The sequence below is a fragment of the Theropithecus gelada genome, chromosome 3 (genome assembly GCF_003255815.1).
Source record: "Theropithecus gelada isolate Dixy chromosome 3, Tgel_1.0, whole genome shotgun sequence".
NCBI classification, from domain to species: Eukaryota; Metazoa; Chordata; class Mammalia; order Primates; family Cercopithecidae; genus Theropithecus; species Theropithecus gelada.
The window spans coordinates 53,410,805-53,434,529 of record NC_037670.1 but is presented as its reverse complement, the minus strand read 5'-3'; the positions used below and the strand labels follow the sequence as shown (position 1 = coordinate 53,434,529).

General features: G+C 52.8%; 1 protein-coding gene across 1 annotated transcript in view; it reads right to left on the bottom strand.

Moving 5' to 3' along the window:
- SDK1 (sidekick cell adhesion molecule 1) overlaps positions 1 to 23,725 on the bottom strand; it is a 136,810-nt gene that overhangs the window by 111,678 nt on the left and 1,407 nt on the right. The window contains exons 2-4 of the mRNA XM_025380758.1: positions 22,396 to 22,494; positions 10,505 to 10,699; positions 6,630 to 6,831 (exon numbers count right to left, since the gene is read on the bottom strand). Of these exons, the coding sequence (XP_025236543.1) occupies positions 6,630 to 6,831; positions 10,505 to 10,699; positions 22,396 to 22,494 (496 nt within the window). The remainder of the gene's footprint in view (positions 1 to 6,629; positions 6,832 to 10,504; positions 10,700 to 22,395; positions 22,495 to 23,725) is intronic.

Below are 23,725 nucleotides of genomic sequence, written 5' to 3'. Positions count from 1 at the left end.
AGGCACTCAGCAGAGAGTCAGGCATGTGGTGCAAGCTTGCTACGGATCAGCTGTTCCTGTGGATCTGTAAGCATTCGCTCAGATGGCCCTGCCCTGTGTCTCCTGTGCCCTGTTCCTTCCCTTCATCTTCTGCATCATGATGGGTGACATTTCCTTGATGACTGTCTGTCTTTACAAGACTCAACATCCAAGAGGACAGGGATCGAGTCGGCCTCCTTTCCTGCTGTACCCCAAGAGCCAAGAACACCCAGGAGGGCGCTCAGCAGATCTGTGAGAGGAAGGATTGAATAAGGACGCTATTCCCCATCATTGAAGTTTCTCGGGGTGGGGAGGGGGGTTGCCTATGAGGACATATAAATACCAGAGTCACATCTGGCACACAGTAGATATTGCAGAAATGATTTGTTTACTTATTTATTTATTCACGATTGTGCTTACTTATTGATGTATTTGCTTTCTCACTGGCCTCTGGCATTGAATTGTAATTATACTCAGCACTGCATTGTTTAGTACTTCATGCTTTGCTATGATCTGGGGGTTTGGAGTCACACTGCAAGCTCCTTGAAACCCCTCTTTCTCCACTGTCCTGCCTGGATCTGGCACTGAGTCGGGCGCACGTGGTGTGCCGTAAATACGTGTCAGGTGGCTGGACAAATCAGCCTGGCTCCCAGACAAATGGGGTTGGGTGCACAGGAGGACAGAGAGCAGAGTTCCTAGCGTGAGGCCTGTGTTTTGCCGGACTCACTTCATTCAACAAGGATTGATTAAGTGTCTCTGCGAGCTGCAGGGAACACAGAATGCGGATCTGCGGGAGGTAACCCTCTCGGCCCTGAAACCAGGCAGAACGCAGCTCCGGCAGCCTACGGGAGGAGCAGTCCCACTGCCCAAATAAGACAGGCAGCGGGCAGAGCTTTCATCCCCTCTCCTGGCCCTGTGGTCCCAGACGGTAGCATCCTCTGTGCACTCACCCCAACCTGCCTCTTCACTTCCCTGCAGCGCTGCTCCTGTGGATGACTGGTCTACCTCCTAGGCTAAACGTCTGATCCTTGAGCCCCCTGCCCCCATTGCTCCTGCCATGCTCCCTCCTGTGGCAGAGCAGGACTTTGGTGACTCCTTGATAAAGGAACAAACGCACACAGGATGCAAGAACACCCTCCTACAACCCTTCTAACTGCCCCCAGTTCTGCATTCTGTTCATGCTTCCAAGCCAGCCCAAAACTCTGCTTTGCAGTGGGCCTGGCAGAATTCCAATGCTGGCTCCGCCACTACTCGCTGGAGCAACTCAGTGTCTCAGAGCCTCACTGTATTTGGCTATGGACATGGAGATAGCAGCACCGGGCTTCCAGGGCTGTTGTGAAAATGACATCACATCACCCATCCTCATGGAGTCGGGTGGATCGTGGTGCACAGCAGGCAATGAATAAATGTGATGTGCTTTTTCCTGTCTTCCCAAAAGCTTTCTCTGGCTCCCCCACCTCGGAGTCCTCACTCGTCCCCAGGAAGCCATCGACGCTGCCTGGTGCCTCCCCAGGCCTTTGCTCATTCCCCATGCCTCACTTCCCAAATCTCCGTGTACACACTCAGAAGCTGGATAGATTTAGGGATATTTTTGAGAAAACATCTGCCATCTAATCTCTTTCTTCTAATCATCCCAAACTCAGGAAATAAATAATTTGGGTAATACAGGACCCTCACTATCTGAACTTGCTATCAGAACTCTTGCTACCCCAAATCAACAACCAATATATTCAGAAAGCCAGTTTGTACTTGTACTGCCTCGGATGGCTAACCATATACACAAACTTGACCTCCACAGCCAAAGTGTTCTGGAATGGGCATCGGGGAAGGACATAGCTTAAGTTCCATGTTCCTGCCTCAGAGCTAAATGCAGAGTCTTAAACAGGAGGAGCTTCATTCATTCATATTGGTTCTAATATAAAATGGATGAGTGCTGAGCATCTTTCTAAAGCGATTCACTGCTGTCTTTATTAGCTTATCTGAAAGGCACTAAAAATGTTCTTAAGAATTCACTATTGGCCGGGCATAGTAGCTCATGCCTGTAATCCCAGTACTTTGGGAGGCTGAGGTGAGAGAATTACTTGAGGTCACGAGTTTGAGACCAGCTTGGGCAACACAGTGAGACCCTATTTCAAAAAAAAAAAAATTTAAACATTAGCCAGGCATGACAGCATATGCCCATAGTCTTAGCTACCCAGGAGGCTGAGACAGGAGGGTATGTTGAGCCCGGGAGTTGGAGGCTGCAGTGAGTGATGATGGAGCTACTGCACTCCAGCTCCGGTGACAGACAAAAACAAATAACCAACCAACCAAACACAAACACTTAGACCTCACTATTGTATCACAAAGAATATCAAGCTCATGTATCCCAGCCTTGGCCAAGTTCATCTGATTCTTTTTTTTTTTTCTTTTGAGACGAAGTCTCACTCTCTCGCCCTGGCTGGAGTGCAGTAGCGCGATCTCGGCTCACTGCAATCTCCACTGCCCAGGTTCGAGCAATTCTCCTGTCTCAGCCTCCTGAGTATCTGGGGTTACAGGCGCCCACCACCACGTCTGGCTAATTTTTGTATTTTTAGTAGAGAGATGGGGTTTCACCATGTTAGCCAGGCTGGGCTCAAACTCCTGACCTCAGGTGATCCATCCTCCTGCCTCAGCCTCCCAAAGTGCAGGGATTACAGGCATGAGCCACCACACTCAGTTCATCTGATTCTTAAATAATGGTATTTTTAAAAATTACATTATATGGAAAAAGAAAAAAGAAAAAGGAAGGAAGGAAGGAAGGAAGGAAGGAAGGAAGGAAGGAAGGAAGGAAGGAAGGAAGGAAGGAAGGAAGTCACCCGAATGGAGCTAGGGCCGTTGTGCTGACATTCATTGAATCCCTGCTGTTTTCCATGCTCATTCCATCCGGGCCTTTCTGTCTTCTGTTTGGACCCCCTGATCTATCCCATGGGAGAGCTCAGAGGAGGAGCTGAGCCCATCACTACCGGACACACAGCCACCCCCTGAGCCCACACGGCCACTGCTCTGTCCTAAAGTGACATCCAAAACCTCCAAGTCACACTGGGCTCAGAGCCCTCTTCTTCCTTTCTGTTGCATTTCTGTAGGTGGCTACCCCGTCTCACTTGAACCATCAAGCAGACACTGGCAATGCCTGAACACGTCTCAGACCCAACCCCTCTCCCTGGGGGTCTAGACCCATATTTCCTGCACGTAGTCACGGTCACCAAATTTAGACAGTTAAACTCTTTATGTTTTTTGGATACTTGCAGATTTCACACAACTGGTGAAAGTAAAATGTAGCTGTCAGGATTATTAAACAGGAAGGGAGATTACACTGTGGCAGTGTACAAAATATCGCCTTCCTGGGATTCTCCTGTGACATGTTCTCTATTGATAGGCAGAGGAAGCATTTGTCCTAGTTCTGGCCCATTAGGAAATTGACAGTGGTCTGTCCTATACCAAATTAAACTGTCTGTCCTGAAACACGGACCTCTCCTTTCCAGCATGACGTCCCAGGCACACAATTAGTCTTTTGGTTTCAGAAGCCTTCAGGAATAGTGGTTGGATTTTTTTTTCCTTCTTTTAGATGGTTACACAAAGGATGAGGTTATTTATATCTGTGAACACACTGCCGATTAAGCTAAGCATCTTGTGTAGTTTGTTAAGTCAGGCTGGGCGCACCCGGCCACACTCCCCTGACCCTCGGGGCTGTGCCAGGAGAATTCCAGGGCTCCGGGAGGATGGTATCTGCTACTAGGAGCGCCTTCCTCCGGAGGGAAGAGAACTGTGCCTCTCGAGTTCTGTTGCTGTCGCTCAAAGGGCAAGTGAGATGCTGGCAGGAACCTAGTGGACACTCTGACTCTTCCGATCGCCTTATTTCTTGGCTGCCAGTTCGCTGGCGGTCAGTAATGAGGCAAACCTTGGACTCACAGAGCTGGAGGGAACAGCAGGATCCCCGCTCCAGCCCTGCCTTTCACAGACGAGAAGTCAGGGTCCTAGCAGGCAGCCAAGGGTTGGACTTTTCCAAGGCCACGCGGCTACTAAGGGGAGACTGACTGCGGAAAGCTTGGTGTTCAGATGCACACGTGTTGGGTTTTCAGATGTTGCAGACCCTTGTAAATTAACTGCAGGACATGGATTGTGTCGATGGAGACTTGACCTCTGGCTCCCGGAATGTGACAACCACAAAAACCTCAGGAAATATCCTTTCCATTTAGAGATGTCGAGGCACCCGCATATGCGTTACTTAAGGTATCTCTGCCTCAACATCTGTGTGTGTAAAATGGGGATAGTGAGAAGTCTGGTCTCTGTGTTCACACAGTTGTTATGAACATCGTATGAAATGACAGATGGAAGTGGTGTTGAAAATGACAGGTGCTGGACAGGATGAGGGGATTCTGGCAATGATGATGGCGATGAGGATGGCGGTGGTGGTGGTGGTGGTGAAGTCCTGTCAAAGCTTTAACTGTCTGGAAGCTGAGTGACTAGAACACCAGGGAAAACACCTCAGAGGGGACATCAAGCTGGAGCTGCTGCAGCCTCGTTTTCCTAACATGAGGGGCATAACCACAGCTGTGGGGATGGAACAACTTTTCTAAATTCCAACCTGCCAGCATACGGACCTCACCAGATGTTGTGCCCTGCACGGGGGGAGACCAGGCAGTGGCTCTGGCCCTGCTGCGAACAAGCCCTGTGTGCAGGGACCATTCCGCCTCGATTTTCAGAAGAGCAGAGGGCTGCTTGGACCATGAGATTGGAGAGGGTGACTGCGCCAGGGTGGGTCCTTTGGGGCCGCAGAGAGCTGGAGCTGTGCACTGGGGCGCTGGCTTCCTTGTTGGTCTGTGGTCTCCAATGGGGGCCTGGGAGCCGCAGCATGGGTTCCATGGGTTCCCGCAGCTTGGCTGACCCTTCTTGGGCTGCTCAGAGACTCTGGTCAGGATTTGCATTTGACACCCAGCTGTGCCTCCTGGGGCAACCGTGTGGGGGCGGCAAAGGCGACAGTCCCATCCATGGCCATGACCGCCCAGAGGGCCTTATCATCATCTCCAAACCTTGCAACTCAAAGGCCAGGGAGCTCAAGATGCCTGAGAACCCGTCACCTGCCCCAGATCACTCAACGGCAAGCGACAGAAGCCAGGCTGAGCCTGCACAGTTCCAGCTTCACAGCTCTGTACCGAGATGCCCGGTGGGCCACCCCTCCCTGGGCAAGGGCTTCACCTCCATCATGGGCCTGGTCCTCAAGCCAAGGATGGGGGTTTTGGATGCTTCTCTTCTCTTTGAAACCCCCGTTGTTATATCTAGGACCAGCGACACCCACACTCCAATCAGCCCTCACTCCAAAGTCTGAACTTTGCCTCCAGGGCAGAGTAGGGCAAGGGTGGTGTTCTGAGGAGCTGCCAGGGGTTTCATCTGGGACCTGCCTCCCTCCCTAGGTTCAGGTTCAGCCAGGCAGGGCTGAGACGGGCAGCCTCCAAGATGAAGGCGGCTGGGCGACACGGAGGCTGGGTGGGGGCTATGGGCAAGTGACCGACTTTTCTGGTTGTGGTCTTCCTCTGTAAAGCGGGATCATGGTCTCCCCTCACTGGGTGACTGTAGGGACGCAGAGCTGACCAATGTGACCATCTGAGAGACAGAGGAAGCTCGGCCAGCCTGGAGACGACCGTCTCGTCCCCTCCACCCTCTTAGGCATTGGTGCAGGCTCCAGAGCCCTTGGACACGGAGGGACTCACTCTAAGAGCCCCACTCCACAGCCTGGAGTGTGAGCTCAGCAACAAGGGACCAAACTCTGGGCTGATGAGAAGCACAAGGCAGGTGTCACAGGTGGCCCTGCCCGGGCAGGGCCTGCAAACCCGACAGGCCCCAGGAGGGCCCAGGCAGGACACATGGTGAGGGTGCGGGACTCCTGGGGTGGCTTCCAAGCCCTAGGACGCCCATCTGTGTGACTGTGGCAGTTTCCTTGTCTGTAAAGAGTGGGTGAGTCTGTAACCGCAGTCGTGAGGACCCTGGAGGACCCACAGGACACCGCTGCTATTGTCAGTGCAGCCCTCTCCCACGCTGAGCCCACAGGTCCAGTAAATAACTGAGTGGATGGATTCTTGTCTTGTCCCAGGCATGCCCTCCCGTCTCCCCATCAGCCATCACTAAGGAAGCACAGCACTCGTGGTGCCATCCATCTCCCTGCTGCTTTCGAGAACGCAAGGGGACGCAATGTCCCTCCAGCCCTTGACACCTGAGGCCGGCCCAGCCCTCCTCCACATGGTCCCTTTCCCATTGCCAGCCTTGGGAGGGGCTAGGACTCCAGCCCACACGTCTAGCCCACCCCCCTGCTTTGCCAATCCCTGGGTCCTGGGGTGTTCAAACCAGCCCAGGAAGTTTGAACTTCCTGAAGATCAGACTCTGGGAAGGGGCTGGGGGTGGACCCTTGGAGGTGGCTCCAGGATCCAGGAGTTCTGGGATTCCCAGCATGGGGAGTGTCAAAAAGAAAGGGGGCCGGTGCTCTCAGGGGTACGCCTGCTTGGCCCACACAGACTCCCCACTATCTGGACAGGAGCTGGCTGGAGGCGGCCGGGGCACCATTCCTTGGGGGGGCTGTCCTCCTGCTGTCTTAGTACCTGTCAACGATGCAGGCTGTGGCCTCGTGGCTGATGGATGAGGAGTAGGTCTGCCACTCGCCCCGGGGCAGCTCTCGCACCTGCACGGTGAAGTACCGGATAGGGGAGGCCCCATCGCTGCCCGGGACCCACTGGAGCCGGAGGCTGCGTGCGGTCACTTCTGCCTGGGGTACCAGGAGCTCTCTGGGGGGTGCCGGCCGCTCTGCAACCAAATGAGGACAGACCAGGGACATGTGAGAGGCTGCCCTTCCCAAGGAGGATCCCCAGGAGATCGCTCTGTTGCCAGGCTGGAGTGCAGTGATGTGATCTCAGCTCACTGCAATCTCTGCCTCCCGGGTTCAAGGGATTCTCCTGCCTCAGCCTCCTGAGTAGCTGGGACTACTAGCATGTGCCACCACACCCAGCTAATTTTTGTATTTTTAGTAGAGACAGGGTTTCACCATGTTGGCCAGGATGGTCTTAACCTCTTGACCTGGTGATCCGCCCGCCTTGGCCTCCCAAGGTGCTGGGATTATAGGCGTCAACCACCACACCCAGCCAAGCAGCTGTCTTAAGGCTGACTTTGGATGCACTTACTCGTAGAGACCAACAGACAGGAACAAAGCCACATAGGGGTCCCTAGGCTGCCAGACCACCAGGCACTGTGTCTGTGATGACTGCTGGGGTCACAGGGTCTTGGGGGCTGCTCCAAGCCCTGTGGTGCCTTTGGTCTCTCTTTTTCTGATGTTGGGCTCAGTCCACTTTTAAAGCTGAATTCCCTCCTTCTTGCAGTCACCCAGGGCCTAAAGCATCTATGGCGTCTACTCCGTGCTGCTGTAGGTGAGGACACCTCTGGGCTGTCACTGCCTCTGGTGTCTGCAGTAGCTTGGATGGGGGACGTGGGGTGCCCGGGGCCAGGCCCAGCCTGGAGTGCCCATCGTCTGCCACTGCTGTGCCTCCGCACCCCATCGATTTCAGCAGAGAAGCCCCGCAGCAGGAGGAATAATTGTTTAATTGTTTATCATGAAGATTATTGATTCTGATTAGAATGCGTGGCATGTGTAAAGTGGCGATTGATTGTTGGCCTGCAGTGGCGGGTGTGGGAGGAGGCCTCCGGTCTCACTTCATCAGCACTTGCCTCTGTAAGCACACAAGGTGGCCCAGAGTATCCCATTTCAAAGGCTCTCTTGGACTTAGTGGTAACTAGCAAGCCTCTTGGATTCCCTCTCCCTGAGCCACGAGGATGGAGAAGGGGAGAAATCTCCGAAATCTCTGGGCCCGATTATCAGGTGGCATAGTGTGGGGTGGGACAGTGGGGCAGGACCGCGGGGCGGGACTGTGAGGCGGGACACGGGGAAATAAGGGGACCTGCTGTGAGACCGTGTCTGTGATGCACCTGCACATGTGCCTGGCTCGTGGGAGGGGCACAGTCAATGCTTAAGATAAATGAACCATAAAACCACACAAATACATTAGAGAATGAAGTCAAAATGTTTGCTTGAGAGAGCCATTACCATCTTCCTGAGAAGCCTTGAGTGCTGATACCTGGGGTGGCAGCAGGGCAATGGGGGCGCCCGTTTCACAGGGCACCTCTTCCATGTGCTTTAATTGCAGAAGCACCTCGGGTGTCTGTGGTGACTGAGGGCTTTTGTCTCTCCAGCTAATAACATTAATAATAATGATAGTGGTAGTGGTGATGGAGGGGATGTGTTTTCATTGAATGCTATGGAAAGACAAAAGGCAGGGGCTCACACCTGCAACCCCAGAGCTTTGGGAGGCTGAGGCGGGAGGATCGCTTGAGCCCAGGAGCTGGAGACCAGCCTGGGCAACATAGTAAGACCCCCATCTCTACAAAAATTAAAATAATTAGCTGGATACGGTGGCTCATGCCTGTAACCCCAGCACTTTGGGTGGCCAAGATGGGTATCATGGTAAGACTCTGTCTCTTCAGAACATAATTAGCTGGGTGGTGTGTGCCTGTAGTCCCAGCTACTGGGGAGGCAGAGGTGGGAGCACGGCTTGAGCCCAGGCATTCCAGGCTGCGGTGACCTACGATCACATCACTGCACTCCAGCCTGGGCAACAGGGCAAGACCTTGTTTCAAAAAAAAAAAAAAAATAGGAGCCTGGCCAGAGCCATGTGCTCCAAGTGTCCCTGCAGCAGTGCCTGGAAGCTCCCTCCTGTCCTCATTCCCACAAGGTCCCTGGGTCTGGCCGCAATGTCAGCACCTGGAGTGGGAGCCGGGGCTGCTGAGGTGAGGGTCCTGTGGCACCAACCCTGGGCACTGAAAGGCCCAAGGACGTGCACAGAGCCCACTGAGAAGAGCGCCCGCTACAGACTCATGGGAAGAGTTGCCCTCACGGTGTTGGGGCGGATCCAAATCTCAGCTCCGCAGTTGTGTGTCTGGGCAAATTAATAAAACTCTCTCAATTTCCTCCGTCTCGTCTTTGGTAAAAATCGGAGTTAATGACATACTGCTCCGTGGGCTGCAGGGAGGATAGGCCAAGTGCAATGCACAGAGCACCTGCCCCCGTGTGTGAAGCAGGGCCCTGCTCGCCCCAGCAGTTCTCATCAGGAAGTCAGCTATTTGGAAAACTTACTTACTGAACACCTGCTAAGCAGAGGACATGGGTTTAACATCAGAGACTGGGGGCTGCCTTCAGGGAGCTCACCCTCAAATGTGGTGACTCTGCAGCCTTGCCCCAGGTACTCAGACTCTGTGAGCAACGTTGCTCTCCTTAAACCCGAGACTGTCTCACATGTCTGAGAGAGCAGATGTGAGGCTGAAGGTGTGAATGAATGCTCACGTGTCTGAGACAGCAGGTGTGAGGCTGAAGATGTGAATGAATGCTCACGTGTCTGAGAGAGCAGGTGTGAGGTTGAAGGTGTGAATGAATGCTCACGTGTCTGAGAGAGCAGGTGTGAAGCTGAAGGTGTGAATGCAATGCTCACATGTCTGAGAGAGCAGGTGTGAGGCTGAAGGTATGAATGAATGCTCACGTGTCTGAGAGACCAGTGTGAGGCTGAAGGTGTGAATGAATGCTCACGTGTCTGAGAGACCAGTGTGAGGCTGAAGGTGTGAATGAATGCTCACGTGTCTGAGAGAGCAGGTGTGAGGGAGAAGGTGTGAATGCAATGCTCACGTGTCTGAGAGAGCAGGTGTGAAGCTGAAGGTGTGAATGCAATGCTCACATGTCTGAGAGAGCAGGTGTGAGGCTGAAGGTATGAATGAATGCTCACGTGTCTGAGAGACCAGTGTGAGGCTGAAGGTGTGAATGAATGCTCACGTGTCTGAGAGAGCAGATGTGAGGCAGAAGGTGTGAATGCAATGCTCACGTGTCTGAGAGAGCAGGTGTGAAGCTGAAGGTGTGAATGCAATGCTCACGTGTCTGAGAGAGCAGGTGTGAGGCTGAAGGTGTGAATGAATGCTCATGTTTCTGAGAGAACAGTGTGAGGCTGAAGGTGTGAATGAATGCTCACATGTCTGAGAGAGCAGGTGTGAGGCTGAAGGTGTGAATGCAATGCTCACGTGTCTGAGAGCAGGTGTGAGGCTGAAGGTGTGAATGCAATGCTCACGTGTCTGAGAGAGCAGGTGTGAGGCAGGTGTGAATGCAATGCTCACATGTCTGAGAGAGCAGGTGTGAGGCTAAAGGTGTGAATGAATGCTCACATGTCTGAGAGAGCAGGTGTGAGGCTGAACATGTGAATGCAATGCTGTTTGATAGTGTGCCCGGCTCCGTATCGGCTCAATGGGTGCTTTGTAAATGCTCACATCCCTTCTCTTTCTACGAAGGGAAGGCCGAAGCCTCCCAGGTACCCCACAGACTCCAGAAGGCCTGACTGAGGAAGCGGTGCCCGCCACGTCTGCAGTACCCCTGGGTCCCCCAAGGTCTTACCTCTCTTCTCAGTGGTGATGACTGTGGCCTCCAGTGGCTCCCCCCAGCCCTGCCTCGTCTTGGCGGACAGCCTGAAGATGTATGCGGACTCCGGGGCCAGGTCGGTGGCTGTGAACTGCCTCACTGTGGCGCCGACCTCCACGGTGGTGAAGGTGTGGGGGCTGCTGCTGGCCAGGCGGTAGGCAATCTGGTACCCTGCAGGCAGGCGACACGGGAGACAGCTGCTGAGCCACTCACCCACAGCACAGGGAAGCCCTGTGCCCACACCCTGTGCTGACCTCTGGAGTAGAAACCCCGGCAAGGCCATCTGTCTCTTCCCCATTCCTGGAGGTCACTGCCTGTGCACTGAAGGGTGGTCTTGGAGCTGTGATGAATAGTGGGGTTCCACGTGGATTTCCCTGTGAGCTTGTTTCCTGCTCCATCCTTCACCGGAACAAGGTGTGAACATTGGTTCATCTTTCCTGAGGACGCTGGCACACGGCGAGCATGCCACAGGGACCCGGTCCCACCCTGCTCCCCATGGGGCTGCAGAGGGCTGTGCCTTTTCAGTCTCTGCCTCTCCCTCCCTCCTACAGTCTGGCTCTCCCACTCCTTCTCTGAGGAAGTCCTTTAATTCTTGCCAATGGCAGCATGACCTGCCCAGGCAGGACAGCAGCTCCACAGCTGCCATTCTTCCTTCCCTCCTTCGTCTTCCCTGTCTGCCTGCACCTCTGACCCCCAGCCCCCTCCAGGGACCCCGGCAACATCCATCCAGCCCCTTCTGTGGTCCCACCCTTCCTGAGCAGCTCCACCAGGGCAGCTCTGCTTACAGAACCCCCCTGTGCTTCCTAGTTGAGGGACGGTTCCTGGCTTGCTAAGTTCCTCAACTGGGAGGGGCTTGGGGCTGAGCAGCTGTTCCTTATTAACAACCACCCCTCTCCACTGGCCACCCCAGGCCTCCCCCTGCTGGCGTCTGGAGGAGCCTTGTCAACTCTGCAGCTTCAGTCTGCACCCTGCCTGGCTCAGAGACAACGTGTGGTCCGGCGACTGAGCTCCTGTGCTGACTGAAGCCAGAAATAATGGGGCGCTGTGGCTTCCAAAAAAAATTAATAATCATTGGTGTTAAACAAGGGAGGATGCATAGGCGGAAGAGTCGCACCCTGGCCTCACCAGTGCTGCCTCTTCATGGGGTGGCCTCTGCATTGGGGGCTCACCCTCTGTGGGGAGGAGCTGCCGAGCGACCCCACGCTGCCTGCCCCCCGCCTTCAGCCTCTGTTCCGGGTGAACCCCTCCCTCTCTCTGCTCTTCCTGCTCTTGGGTCTCTGGCTCATGGACAACCGAGCTCACAGGCATGCTGCCAGCTCCTGCGCCTTGTCACTCATCCAGAGGTTTAACGAGTCCCTCCCCAGCCCGCCATCTGGGAGGTGGGAGGACAATTACACAGAGGTCAGACTTCAAGTGCATCCTTGCATCAGGCCTCAGGCATCACCGATCACTGTCAGCATCGTCATCACCACCACACAGACAGGGACACAAGCCCTGCCCTGTCCATGACACCACCACCTCTAGGCCCAGGTGTCTGCAGGACCCTGAACTTAGGTCCCCAGAGTGGCCGTCACAGCCACTGTCCCACATCCAACGGACGGGCTATCCTCCTCACACTGGGGACTGGGTATCCCAAGACTTCCTGGATGTGGCCCTGTTGGCCTCAGGCCTCCGGCAAGGGTGTCCCTGCTAGAACCCTGTTCCTTCCCAGTCACTGACCGACCGAGGGCAGGCTACAGACGGTGGCCAGCTCTTCCCCCGGGCCTCCCCTTCCGCCTGCAACTGTGTAGTGAGAGCTGGGAGAGGCCCAGCTCTTCCCCCCAGGCCTCCCATTTCCCAACCCCTGCACAGTGAGAGTAGGGAGAGGGCCAGCTGTTCTCCCAGGCCTCCCGTTTCCCCCACCCCTGTGTAGTGAGAGCAGGCAGTCTGCTGTGTGCACACAATGGAAACCCAGTCTGAGGCTTTGGGGCTCCTGGCCACCCTGCACCCTGACGGTAAGGAAGGCGTGACCACAGTGGCTACACCGATGGGCACATCCAGACAGAGACCCTGCTGCATCCCTCCAGTGCTTCCCACGCCAGACCCTGACTACAGGCCTGCCAGGAAGCACACGACGAGGATGAGGACGAGGCCGTGAAGCTCGGAGCGGGGTCCCCAGTGAGAAAGTGATGAGGGAGCCGGGCTGGAGCCCCGCGGGTGCCTACTCTTCCTGGGGGAAGTAAACACCCATGCCGATCCGTGAGCAAAGGGAGAGCGTCCTCTCGCCAGGCCCCAGTTCCTCGGGACCATGGACCCCAGGGCCCACCACGCAGAAGCGTCCTCTCCAATAGAAGCCAGCGGGCCCCTCGAAGAAGGACACGCCTTTGAGGGCGCACCTCTGGGCTGGAATCCCGTTCTGCCAATCATTCGCTGTGTGACCGTGGATGAGCCATGACGCCTCTCCGAGCCTCAGTTTGCTGGACTACATGGTGCAAGGAGATGACAGGACACCTCACGGGGTGCCAGGAGGGCTCTGGGGGCTCACGGTGGTGAAGACGTGGCTGGCACAGCCATGCCTGGTTGCTCCTGGCTTTAATATTATTACGAAACAATCATAGTCACGACTTCTCCTCCCTCCTCCAGCTGGCAGGACACCTTCCCTAGCAGTCCCTCGCCCTGTAGTGGCCAGTATGACCACAGAGTTATCATTCCTCACACAGTCTTCATGGAACCTCCTTCCCAGGACCTGTCTACAGGCACCGATGCGGGGTCGGCACCTTAGGCCCTGCAGTTACAGGACAGGGTGGTGAGTGCCCGCCAGAGGCAGCACAGGGGCCCAGAACAGACATGGCTGAGCCCCCAGCCAGACCCTGAGGAGTGACACCCCCAACTTTGCAATGCCTGACTGGCTACCTACGACGTGTGCTCAGCACTGAGCAGACCACAGAGCAGGACTCCCTGGGCCGGAGTTTCCCCATGAAGTGTAAATTCCCCAACAGAGTCCTGCTTCCTCGGGGCCAGGAGAATGACCCTAATTCTAAGGTCTCTGGCGGCTGTGTTCTGCCTGGAAAAAGCATCTCTGGCCACAGAATCAATGTTCGTCTTGGAGACCTTCTAGGCTTAAGCTGCCTTTTGTCTAAAGATATTCAATATTCTGTTACAGTTTCCTGAGATGTATAATATTCACTTGGCTCAAAAATCATGCAAAAGTGCCAGGTAAAGAGTGCAAAGCGGCCAGGCACAGTGACTCACGCCTGTAATCCCAGCATATTGGGAGGCTGAGGAGGGTGGATCACTTGAGGTCAAGACTTTGAGACCACCCTGGCCAACATGGTGAAACCCTGTCTCTACTAAAAACACAAAACTTCAGCAGAGCGCAGAGGCTCATGCCTGTAATCCCAGCACTTTGGGAGGCTGAGGTGGGCAGATCACAATGTCAGGAGTTCGAGGCCAGCCTGACCAAAATGGTGAAACCCCATCTCTACTAAAAACACAAAAATTAGCTGGACGTGGTGATGGGCGCTTGTAATCCCAGCTACTTAGGAGGCTGAGGCAGGAGAATCGCTCGAACCTGGGAGGCGGAGGTTGCAGTGAGCCAAGATGGTGCCACTGTACTCCAGCCTGGGTGACAGAGCGAGACTCTCTCTCCAGCAAAAACAGAAAACAAAACATAAAAAAACCCAACACACACAAAACCAAAACCATCAAGAATGAAGTGCAGCCTGGTGTAACTTCAGGCATTTGAATATCGTTCCTAGAGATGAAGAGATACAAATCTCTCCCTAAAGCAGCAGAAATCAAGTTTGTGTTAAAAACAGACTCATGTATGTATGCGTGGGTTTCAGCCTGCTCCCTCCACACTGTCGAGGTGGGATTACCTCACTGATTTTGCACAGTGGCTGAAGAGATTTCTTCTTCACAGTGTGAAAAAACATGCCTATCCCAGTCGGGCGCGGTGGCTCACGCCTGTAATCCTAGCACTTTGGGAGGCTGAGGCAGGTGGATCAAAAGGTCAGGAGCTCAAGACCAGCCTGGCCAAGATGGTGAAACCCCGCTTCTACTAAAAATACAAAAATTAGCCAGGCCTGGTGGTGGGTGCCTGTAATACCAGCTGCTCTTGAGGCTGAGGCAGGAGAATCACTTGAACCCGGGAGGCGGAGGTTGCAGTGAGCCAAGATTGCGCCACTGCACTCCAGCCCGGGCAACAGAGCAAGACTCTATCTCAAAAATAAAAACAAAAACATGCCTATCCCTAAGAGCGAAGAGAAGCCCCGGCTGGAAGATGCTCGGAGGCCTGGCCCCAATAGGCGACTAACGAGGGACTTACCCGGCATCCCTGATGGCCCGGAACGTGCCATTCCTACAGATCTCACCAGCCTACCTGAGTTCCCTTGATTTGTTACTTAATATGTTGGAGAGTTGTGTGTGATTAAGACCTCTCGCTCAAAATCCACATTGCCTTTCAGTGACTATGTCTGAATTAATGAGGTATTATTTACTTTCAGGAGCAGGGCATGGTTACAGATGTGTTTTCATTATTGTTTAATCTTTACTGTTTCACCATGTTTTATCTCTGCTCAGATTATTCCATTGCTAGAGATAATAATCCTGAGATGAAATGAAGATGTTGTTCAAAGGCACGTCCTGTGGGTCACAGGATTTGGGGATTATGTGGGAACCGGTTTCTTCTTGCCAAGCTGTCTGAGATTTGCTTACAGACCCTCTTTTCTATCAATGGGTCCACCTGACTCTTCTGTCCTCCAGGGTGAGCCTTGCCCTTGGCCATGCCACAGACTACACAGGCTTCCATTACATGGTTATGCACTTGCCCCTTCATCGCCCCACGTGGGCCTCACCTCACCTGCCTTGAAGGATACACTGCCTCGGATTTGTGGACTGTTTCTCGTGTGTGGTTCCTTGCCTCTCTCAGAAGCTCCTGACTGGATAGTAGGGAGCCAGGAGACCTGGGTCCTGACCCAGGCCTTGGGCAAGTTCTAACCTCTGCCTGACTCTCAGTTCTCATCTCCTGCTATTAATCATTTTTTAAAACTTAAAATAGAGATGGGGTCTCGCTTTGTTGTCCAGGCTGGTCTTGAACTCCTGGGCTCAAGTGATCCTTCTGCCTCAGCCTCCCAAAGTGCTGGGATGGCAGGTGTGAGCCATTGTGTCCGGCCTCTATTCATTTTTTTTTTTTTTTTTTTTTTTTTGAGATGTTGTTTTGCTCTTGTTGCCCAGGTTGGAGTACAATGGAGCATTCTCGGCTCACTGCAACCTCTGCCTCCTGGGTTCAAGCGATTCTCCAGCCTCAGTGTCCCAAGTAGCTGGGATTACAGGCACCCACCACCACACCCAGCTAATTTCATATTTTTAGTAGAGACAGGGTTTCTCCATGTTGGTCAGGCTGGTCTTGAACTCCTGACCTCAGGTGATCCACCCACCTCGGCCTCCCAAAGTGCTGGGATTGCAGGTGTGAGCCACCGCGCCTGGTCTTTGGTAATCATTTTTCTATGCATATGAGTACTCAACAAACCCGGATTTCCACACTCAATACGAGTTTTTCATTCTGCGATTTCTGCACAAGATAGCAAAAGCATGTTTTCCCGTTAGAAGCATTAATTTTAATGACTGCTTAATAGTGCACTGTGTGGCAGTGCTGCTGGGCCGAAGGAGGAAGGGGGGAGTTTGCAGTGGGGTCGCCCTCCCCTCCCCTGACCTTTAGGATGCAGGCCTGGCAAAGCCCCCGTGAGATAATGTATGCAGATTGCAAAGCACAACGCCATCTCCGCTAATTGCAGAAATCTGGGTTCTTCTTTACTCTTTGATTTGGTTCCCTAGGCACTGGAAGAAAATTCCTTGGCCTCTGGGTTCTATTTGTACCTTCCTATTATTTGCCCTAAAATAAAGATAATATCACCTGGTTGCCACACCACGGTCTGCTGAACATAAAGATGAATGTCTATAGCTCACCTTCACACGTTTAAAAAGTCCTAGACTCGATGGACAATAGAAGGCGGCTTTTTTTTTTTTTCTGTACATAAATGGCACAAAGGAGCAGCTGAGTAATAGTCCTTGCATTTTTAGAGAATAATGATAGATGGTGTTCAGAGATAAGAGCGTTTCTGTGGAAAAGGCTATTATGTAATTACAGTTACAGCGATATCAGAAACACTGGCGTGCCGAACTTCAGCGACGCAAGGCCAGAAGACGGCGGCGTGTGCGAGGGAGGCATGAACAGGCCGAATCAATAGCAGCAGTAAAATGCGGCCTATGAGGAGCCCTGTTTTTAAGGGTATGGGTGAATTATGATAATACAGGCATTAAAAGGAGCAAGGCCAAGTACGAGACACATTGATCCAAACAGAAGATTAAAAACATAATGAGAGAGGCCTGAGTGGGTTTCTGAATACACCTGGAAGACGGAGGAGGCACTGCGCATTTAGACAATCAGAATCCAGAAAGGGACTGCGCCATGGGCCTGAGACAAGTTCCAGAACAGTCCACTGCTCGAAACACAAGAAGGTGGCACTGAGGAGCTGAGGATGGATGCTGGAAGCCTTGTAGGCATCTCAGCTCCGGGTCAGCCTGAAGACTGATGCCGCAGAGCTATACACAGAGCAATTTGGGGACTTCTGTCCGGACGTTTTAGGTGGCTGCAAAGCCTTTGAGATAGAGTCTCGCTCTGTCACCCAGGCTGGAGGGCAGTGGTGCGATCTTGGCTCACTGCAACCTCCACCTCCTGTGTTCAAGCCATTCTCATGCCTCAGCCTCCTGAGTAGCAGGGATTACGGGTGTGCGCCACCATGCCCAGTTAGTTGCAAACCTTTTATAAATTGTGCACTTCCCTGAGAAACAAAAGGCATAGTCTGAGAGTTGCTGTTCAGTGAGCATTACTGGGGCCTCAGTGCTCAGGACCCCAAAGCATGACCATCAGGGGCACGTGCTGCTGATCTCTCTGCAGCTGCTGTTGCTGGGCGAGTGGGTCAGAGAACCCGCAAGCCACTGAATGGCCCCAGGAAGCCCACACTGGCTGAGCCTAGCTGCTGTGGTCTGTGGGTTTTGCAGTTTATCTGTCCGAGGGCTGGGGATCAAAATGCTGAATCTGCAAACAGGGATCATATTTGCTGGAGCTCCTGATTCTCAGCGGAGTTCCCACACACCCTTCGTAATAAGCTTAAAGGTAAATGTTAGGCCCTCCTGCTGGCAGGGCGGGATCCCGCGTGTCTGGCCAGGGCAGGCCCACGTGGGTCTGAAGAGCTCACGCATCATCACGTTAGCATAATAGCAGTCAAGGGCACGTGACGTCAGCTGGGGGGTGAGGGACGGATGTCTGTACTAAGGGGCCTCCAACCCCATCCCCCCAAAGAAAAGTTCTAAATGCTAAAAGCACTCCACAGTAAAATATTTATGCAAATAAGCAAGTTTTTTCTCCTCTAGGCACCTGCCGGTGGTTCACGCTGTTTATCTCTTTTGGAAATGCAAGAACATGTTTTGATATAGATTACAAAAGCTCGGGCAGCAGAGGTGTTTATGTACTCAGAAGGCCGAGCTGCCGGAGTGGGAACATTGATTCAAGGTCCCTGGATGTAAAGTGAGTCAGGCGAAAAGATGTTTTGCTTTCTCCCCTGTGAACACCCATCTGAATTGGCGAGAAGTGTCTTCCCATCTTCCCACAGCCTCCGCCGTATGGTGTGCCGGCTGTAATGACACACGGGTGACAGGTTACCTGGACAACATGCATTACAATTACAACCCAATGCTGCATGACAGAGGAGGCTCGGCAGTGAGGTTGTCTGCCTCACAGGTAGACATGGTGCTGCGTGACTCAGCAGTGTTCGGCTGTGGTTGGAGTGCTCAAAGTATTTAAATGATCACCCTTCTCCTTCCCTGGGCTTCAGTGGTTTTCAGCGACCACAAATTAAGATCCATACCTCTCGACGCACATTAGGAACTCTCTGCAACCCAAACAGCCTTCTAAATTTTCTTTCTCTTGTCAGCAAGAACCCTCTGCTTCAGCAACCAGAGTCATGGAGGACAAATCAAGGCAGCACACTACAGGTGCATGCAACGGGAATACTAGGACCAGGCTGAGCCCCCAGTGATCCAGGAGGAGCTCCCAAGTCCAGAGAACCTCCAGCCTCCTCTGGTGCCAGGGAAACGATGAAATATTCTATGTGATACAGAAGCTAACGTTTACTCCGCACTCACTATGCGGCAGGCACTGTTCTAAATGCAACTCATTTAACCAGTGAGGGAGGCATGAATGTGCTTCCCCTTTGGGGGATGGGGAAACTGAGGCATGGGAATGCTAAGAAACATGCATAAATTCACCCAGCTGATAAGCACAGGACGAGATCTGAGTCCAAAACGTTACCCATGCTGCCGGCCTGCTTGTCGGTGATGCAGTGTTGAAAACACAGAGGAAAGGAAAAGCAGGCAGTCCCAAGGTTCATGCCATCTGACTTGTGCAGACGAGAGCTGCTTTCTTTCGTGCTATTTCAGTGAATCTGTAATGAACATCCTTGTACGTTTCTCCTTGTGCACACAGGCAAGAATTTCTCTAGGGCGAAGGCCTGGAAGTGCAGAGCTTCTGGGGTGTGGCATGAATGTGGTCACCTTTCCTGGGTATTGCCAGAGCACTCCCCAAAGTGGATGCACCAACTCCCTCTCCTGGCAAGGGTGGAGGGGTCTTGTTTCTCCACATCCTCATGTAAACTTGGCATCATCACAGCTTCTTATGGTGCCAAATCTGGTGAATGTGAAATGGGATTTCATTGTGGCCTCAATTATCATTTTATAGTGCTCTTGTTGTCAGAAAAAGAAATGTCAGAGATACTCTGGAAAGTAAACGAGATGATGAAACCAGCTGATGGGCTCACTGGACAGCGGGCCTCACACTGTGCCAGCAGGCGTGCTGAGGACAAGCCTGACCAGGTGGACACGTGGTCAGGGAGCGGGGCAGTGAGGACCTGGGGCTACAGAGGACATCGGTGTGAGTCCTCAGGAAGGTCAGAGGCCCTGGAGAAGCAGGTGTGTCAGGCAGAGGGCTGGGCCTAGGGCTGGCTGAGGCCAGAGCCTCCCCACGTGTGCAGGGAAGCCCTGGGTCAAAGTCTCAGCACTGGAATCTGAGCACACGTTTGTCTATGGCAAGAGAGAAGCACAGATGAAGCACATGCTTTGCTCTTGCACCTGTCCCATACCTTCGCACTCCAGAACTGATTCTTGGCAGCCCGGTAAGGTGACAGTGAGTGGACAGAGGTGACCACAGAATGAGGACTTGCCAGGAGGGTCTACTGAGGCCGGCAGTGGGAGCCGGGGGCCCTGCCAGGGTAGAGGTGGGGCTGGGGCAAACCTGCTTCTTCACGGGGAACACCATTCTTGTGGACTCCTGTGCCTCTGTCAATGTTTCTTGTTTCACAGCATGCTGGGGACAGGTCCTGGGTAATCAGATATTAGCCCTGCTTGTTTCAGAAAAGGCTGATGCCTGGGTGCTGTGCTGAGGTTAGGGCCCGCCTGGGTGGGGCTCCTGCAAATCTCTTCACCACAGCTGTCTGCTGGGCAGACCGTTTCCTACCCCGAGACCAGGCTCACTGCGCAGGCACCAGATGTGGCTCGTAGCTCCCTCTCTGCCGGGCCAGACCCTGAAATGCTCACCTCCACAGTGGCTGCTCATCTCAGATTTTAGTAGCAGGAACCCACAGTTCCAAAGGTCGCCTCATTGAGAAATGCCATACTCAAAGCTAGACACTTCTATCTGGCAACTCCAGAGATCACATCAAGAAAGAGGCAAAGTGAAAATAGGTCACAGCCTCCTTGTGCAGAAGACTGAGGAAGTTCCAGGCCCCCTCTCACGGAAGCAAGGGCTCAACAAATATTTGGCTTTGCGTCCACCCTTCTCAGGCTGCCAGAGTGATTATCTCAAAGGCAAATCTGATTGTGCAGCTTTCTCACTCAAAGACCTTGGATGAGTTCCTGCTGCCGTTCGACACAGGCCTCCAAACTCTTTTTTAGTGATGTGAAACTCTTCAAACCAACTCTTAGAATCCCAAGATCAAATGCAGGCAAAAGTGGTGAATTTTACCACCTGTTTGTAAGTCTGAGTTTATAACATGACCGTATATCACCCAGAACGCAGGCTAGACAAATCAGGGGTCTCCAGTGCATCAGGATTCCGCCGATATCCCGAGAGCTAACCTGGGGCTAGGGCAATGTTCTGTGGCTGCCGTGCTTTCCTCTCATAGGCCAGCTTAAAACATCCGGGTTTCAGGGCCACATTCTCCAGAGCACAGCAGGGAGCTCACAGTAGCTCAAGACCTGGCCCAGCCTCCAACCCCAGCCTTGGAGCCGTCAGTGCTCCCACAGGCTGAAAGCATTCACTCTTGGCTGAGCGGACACCCCCTTCCCTTCTTCCAAGGCTTCAGAAGCCACCTATCTCCAGATCCCACTCCAAAGGAGCCTTCCACCCACAGAGACCCCACCCAGAAGGAGCTGTGTGTGAGGCACTGAATGAAACCTCTTTCAGATGGCTTATCTCACGGTACTCTCAACGTGTGTCTCCGTTACGGGACTGTGGGCATCTTGGGGGATGGGCGCGCCTCATTCATTCCTCACCCGCCACTGTGCGTAAGACACCTGCACACGGAAAGTCCTCAATTTTTCTCTCTGAAAGGGTGAATGAATCAAGGAACTGGGGATGTTTTCAAATAGAATTTGCTGCTTTGGGGAACTGGGAAAAATTCAGGCTTTTCATCAGTGTTACCAGAGTTGGTATGCTGGCTGTAATGCTGAAAAGTCAGAAGTAAACAAATTCCCTGGGACCCAAGGCATGCGCTTCATCTCACTGGCTTCTTACAAGGATTGGGTGCAAGTGCTGTAGGAAAGATGTTTCCAGGAACATGGGAGCAAAGCCCAGGTCTGCATCTTCTCTGAAAAACTAGCCTGTTGTTTCCCAAACACACAGCAAAATAGCCTGATATTTCAGAGCGGAAGGGGAGGTGGGTTACGAACGGTATCGCCATGAGCCGCAAACGAATGGAAGAAATTCCAGGTTAGCAAAATGTAAATTTCATTCCATACAAAAAACCCTTAGTACATAGCTCAGAAAACAGCCAAGAGGCCTGTGATCATCTCGGTTCAGGAAATGCTAGGCTGCTGGAGACAGGCTTTTGTTTAACCTCATAAACATCTAACAAACAGGGAAGACATCAACTTGATTATTACTTCTTTCCTTTTAAACATCATCACTCCTTTTTTTTTTTTTTTGAGACGGAGTCTCGCTCTGTCACCCAGGCTGGAGTGCAGTGGCCGGATCTCAGCTCACTGCAAGCTCCGCCTCCCGGGTTCACGCCATTCTCCGGCCTCAGCCTCCCGAGTAGCTGGGACTACAGGCGCCCGCCACCTCGCCCGGCTAGTTTTTTTTTTTTGTATTTCTTAATAGAGACGGGGTTTCACCGTGTTAGCCAGGATGGTCTCGATCTCCTGACCTCGTGATCCGCCCGTCTCGGCCTCCCAAAGTGCTGGGATTACAGGCTTGAGCCACCGCGCCCAGCCTTTTTTTTTTTTTTTTTTTTTAAATTCTTATTTTGGGGATAGGGTCTTGTACTCTCTCCCAGACTGGAGTGCAGTGATGCAATCTTGACTCACTGCAGCCTCAACCTCCTGGGCTCAAGCGATCCTCTCACCTCAGCCTCCCAAGTAGCTGGGACCAATAGGTACATGCCACCATGCCCAGCTAATAGTTTGAATTTTTTTTTTTTGTAGTGATGGGGTCTCACAGTGTTGCCCAGGCTGCTCTTGAACTCCCGGGCTCAAGCAATTGGCCTGCCTCGGTCTCCCAAGGTGCTGGGATGACAGGCCTGAGCCACCACGCCCGGCCACCGCCGCTTCCTTACCCAGGATGATGCCATTGGGCTCCTCCGGAGGTTGCCACACAATCCGCACAGAGGTGAGTCTCACTTCGGGGAACACAAGCCTCACTGGTGGGCCTGGAGCTGAAGGGAAAACCACAGGGATTCAGATGTCAAGACAATGTTCCTTAGGTGCGTGACAGGTTCCACAGGACTCTGAGGGTCAGCTGGGTGCACTAACTATCACAGGCTACAGTGTCATGGGTTTAGAACCCTCTAAAGTTTTGGACTGATGACTTTGGAACCTCACCGGTAGTGTGGCTCCTTAAGAATCTTGAGCAAACACTTCCTTTAAACCCTGCCCATCTGCTTTCCAAGACTCAAAAGCAGGGCTCATGAACTATGCCAGGAAGAGCGTGAGTGTGACCAGCCTACCAGGACACAAGTAGACCAGTCACTAAATGACTCTGACAGCAAACATCAGGTTGAGAGGAAGGATTTACCTCATCTGAGCTCCGATTCCCTTACTGGGTTTGACGTCTGCAAAGCAGGTGGTAGATAAGGCGGCCTGAAGTTCCTCCCAACTGTAACGGAGGTTACAATTTCTGATGGAAGAACACGTTTATCCTCAATCATTTTTCTCGTAGGCATGCCACCTCTCTCCTGCATCATCCTAGATAATTAAGAGCTGATGTGCACAAATGCATATAATAATTCTTGTGTGTGGTTCGGTGCGCCAATAATTCAAAAAGCAGTTAGGTGTGGTGGAACTGCTGAATAATAGGGTCGTAGCCCTCATAAAATACATTTACTTAAACAAACAGGCAAGTAAGTGTGTGGCCAATATGAGAGCTTCTTGTTGGAATTAATAACTGATTGATTCCCAGGTAAGAGGCAATGGGCATGAAACAATCAATGTGAAAATAAAAGGATGCATGTTCGTCATTCTGGGCTGCTGACTTCTGTCCCCGGCTATGAAGCTGGGAACGGTATTTTAAATTTTGAATGTGTGTTATGACACCTAGTTTGCGGTGAAATAAATGTTTGAAGGAGGCCACCAGGCTCGCAACCAGGACTAAGTCACAGATACGCAAACACTGACTTCAGTCTTAAGTAGCGTTGCTCCCCTGAGCCCTCTCCTGGGCTGTTTACGGGGATTACGCTGGAATGCAGAGGAGGAAAGGCAGGTCTATGGGAGCTCTGTGGGAGGGGAAGCGGCAGCATTCCAAGACTCACCAGTGCCTGCTTCAGGAGGGAACAGTGGCCTTGGGCCTGCTGTTACAGTTTCTAATATGCCCCTTTTTACTTTCATCTGGGGAACCTGGAATACACTGGAGCTGGAAAGAGTTTTGAAAGGAAGCAACATCCACATTCC